Source organism: Olea europaea, chromosome 19, assembly GCF_002742605.1.
Source record: "Olea europaea var. sylvestris chromosome 19, O_europaea_v1, whole genome shotgun sequence".
Classification (NCBI taxonomy): domain Eukaryota; kingdom Viridiplantae; phylum Streptophyta; class Magnoliopsida; order Lamiales; family Oleaceae; genus Olea; species Olea europaea.
The window spans coordinates 8179967-8183045 of record NC_036255.1 but is presented as its reverse complement, the minus strand read 5'-3'; the positions used below and the strand labels follow the sequence as shown (position 1 = coordinate 8183045).

At 32.5% G+C, this 3079-nt stretch overlaps 1 protein-coding gene across 1 annotated transcript; it reads right to left on the bottom strand.

Annotated features, from left to right (window-relative positions):
* Positions 1 to 6: 6 nt before the first annotated feature.
* LOC111368676 (two-component response regulator ARR22-like) lies at positions 7 to 3070 on the bottom strand. The gene is made up of 2 exons (XM_022990060.1): positions 571 to 3070; positions 7 to 210 (listed from the first exon to the last, which is right to left on the bottom strand). Exons 1-2 carry the CDS (start codon positions 790 to 792, stop codon positions 28 to 30), a joined length of 405 nt encoding a protein of 134 aa, XP_022845828.1. The 5' UTR covers positions 793 to 3070; the 3' UTR covers positions 7 to 27.
* Positions 3071 to 3079: the final 9 nt, after the last annotated feature.

The window sequence follows — 3079 nt, the reverse complement described above, 5'->3', positions numbered from 1 at the left end:
TATTTGACACATCATTCTCTATTTTTATTAGATTTTGTATTTCTTGACTAGCTCTTGTAGCAGAGAGGTGATTGTTTCGGAGGTTAGTGGTTTCTGGACACAGTAATCAAGACCAGCTTCTGTGAATGCTTGTTTCTCTGAGTCCAACCCCCGTGAGGTCACTCCTACAATCATGTTGTTGACACCCATGGCTCGAAGCTCTCGTGTTGCCTATTAAACAAAGAATAGTGAAAACTACTTTTCAACAATAAAGATGAATTAATGAGTTACTGTTGCATGTAAATGATTACCTTATGTGGAATAGCATTTATTTGAAGATATTAATATGAATGTATTTCAAAATTCAGTGGAGGGAGATGATAATAATAGTATATTTAAAAACATAAAATAACATTGTTGTGCCAGTGTAGTAGGAGTTGTTTTTAAAATGACGATGGGCGAAGGAAGATTTTTAGTGAAAGTTAGGCTTCAGATTTCTCTCAGTGGAGATTTTACCTATAAAATATTTTGCAATTTTAAATATTTTGGATATATGCATTCTCAAATTTAAGCTTCAAAATTTGATCGAACCTTAGGTCCATCCATGACTGGCATTTCCTTATCCATAAGAATAAGATCGAAATGTTTTCCAGAGACATAAAGATCAACTGCTTCTTTTCCATTTTCAACCGCATGACTTTCACATCCAAATTTATTCAAAAGCACCTTATGAATTCTTCGAATAATTTTATCATCATCCACAATAAGCACGGAGAATGTCTGTCCCAAAGTCAAGATGTTCTTGCTTGTCATTTATCCTGGAAAATACTAACACCATTTTAGCCAATTTGATCCTTGGCAAAAATTGGATCCTTGATAAAATGTTAGAAGTTCACTAAAGCATATCAAAGTGTAACTGGTTAGGAGTCCTAGACAGTGTTAAACAGTAGTAATAAAGGAAAAGAGCTATTCTTTTATCCATTGTACTAGTACTACGTATCAACATACCTTTGTTGTCCTGTGAGTACCTTTTGATGGAATCAGCTAGTCACCTCTCAAATGCGCAAGTATGATATCAAACAATAATAAAACTCAAATGACCTATGATGTCTTCGTTGCTACATTGGCCATTATATAAGAGAGAGAAGTGGCTTTTTCGAACATCTTTTAGAAAGAAGGCTTAAGAATAGCAAAAAGCGAGATCTCAGCGCCTACAGCCAGATTCTTTAATTGTTTTTTATAATTTTGGCTTGATATATTACTTAAACTTATTGACAAAGTTTTCACAAAGATATATAGAAAATTATCTGGTGCTAGGATTTTCTTTCCTCTTTAAGGAAAATGTATGTAATGAGGAGTGATTGTGCGTATCTGAGCGATTAAGGTTCTGACATTGTCATTGATCATTATTTTGTTACAAGAGATTTACAATTTAAATTTTTTTCATATAATCTATATTGTGGATATGCATTATTAAGTGATAAGATATTCATCATTAAAAATGAAAGATTTGGAATTCTTTATTTTAGCATCATTTGTAATCTTCCATTGCATCATTAATTTTCCAGTTTTGTTCATCAAATTGACATTATTATTCACAAGCTGTTGACAACAAAAGAAAAATCCGTCAATTGCTCTAATCCTGTGTAAGCTTCACAATATAGTTCTCCTAATTTATATCCTTTTGATGCTCCCCCAAAGAGGCTTCTATATATTTTTAAGAGTGATGAAGGAACATACGAAAACTAACATGACTGGTTGAAACTTAATTGGATTTTCCATTAGATGTAGCAATAGCCAATAGTTGACTTTAAAGAATTCACATAGGTGATCCCATATTAATTTGAATTATTCTTGTTAGTTTCACTTGCTGCTACTTATATTACCTTTTTCCATATCATGAAGTGCACTATACGCCCACAACAAAGCACGTATAAATGCATGTTCGCACATGCATATATAAGAAGCCTTGAAGATGTTTTGCTGGCTATATAAGTAGGTTTGTAATGGCTTATCCTTTGGTTGCATAGGAAATGTTCTGCTACTAAGTTAAACCATGAAAAACCTATTTGTTGGAGGTCTAATAATGCTAAGTCTTCGGTACAGTTATCCTTTGTACAGACTGGAATTGAAGGCTTAAAATTATGTTGTATAAATATAAAATCGAAGCACTCAATTAAATTGCAAATCTCGTCAGTAAAAACTAAAAAGAGAACATAATAAATATAGTGAAAGAATATATCTTTCATATTATTTGTGATATATTTGTCCATCATAGATAGTTACAAAAATTGCGTTAAGCAAAACTATAAATGGTGTGATCAAATGAAATGCAAAAGGAAACATGCGTTGACATTATATATGGTGTTTCCGTAAAGCATAGGTAGTAATATATGTAACCTAGGTTTGAAATGCTTGAGATAGTACTACTGTCGTAGTTTTATCTCTTGCAAAGTGAAAATTTCTATATTTAATGCGTTGCCTTCATTTTTTGCACTGCTTATATGGGATGACATACTTGTGAACTAGGTGTCAGCTTGATATTACTTCAAACTGCTTTCTTTCCGTTAATACTAAATGTTGTAGTCCTCCATAACATGCTTTCAAGTAGGGAATTTCATTTCTGTACAGAAGCAATTTGTTTCAGTAGAACTACTTCTAGTAGTTTCTTCTTGGAATTAGGTAGTTGTTTTCATATTATGGTAGTTTCATCTCTTGCAAAGTGGAACTTCAAACTGGTTTCGTTGCTTTAATATTATCTTTTGTAGTCATCGTCAACGTGCTTTCAAATAAGGAGTCACTTCGTCCTTGACGCCAACTTTATTAAATTGTGGAGAAACTAGGCTTACTTTCGAGAAATTGAAGAGCACTTTTCTTCTCTTCTGATTTCGACGTTGTACATTTCTTTTTCAAATTCTTAACTTTAGGTTGCAAATCCAAACACCTAATGCAACCTTCATATTTTTTCTTTTCAACGACCTCACCCTTCTCTAATTTTACCTCAATATCCAACTCTATCGATTTGTTTATTTCCATAAACCGAAGTTTGAAAAAAATAGTCGAACCATTGATAAAAGTTGTGATGAAACGTGAATTTAAA

Excerpts from the sequence above, each read along its gene's own strand:
- LOC111368676 (XM_022990060.1), bottom strand. The coding sequence starts at position 792 with ATGACAAGCAAGAACATCTTGACTTTGGGACAGACATTCTCCGTGCTT. Across the intron at positions 211-570 it reads CAGTCATGGATGGACCTAAG|GCAACACGAGAGCTTCGAGC; the intron begins GTTCGATCAAAT and ends TTTGTTTAATAG.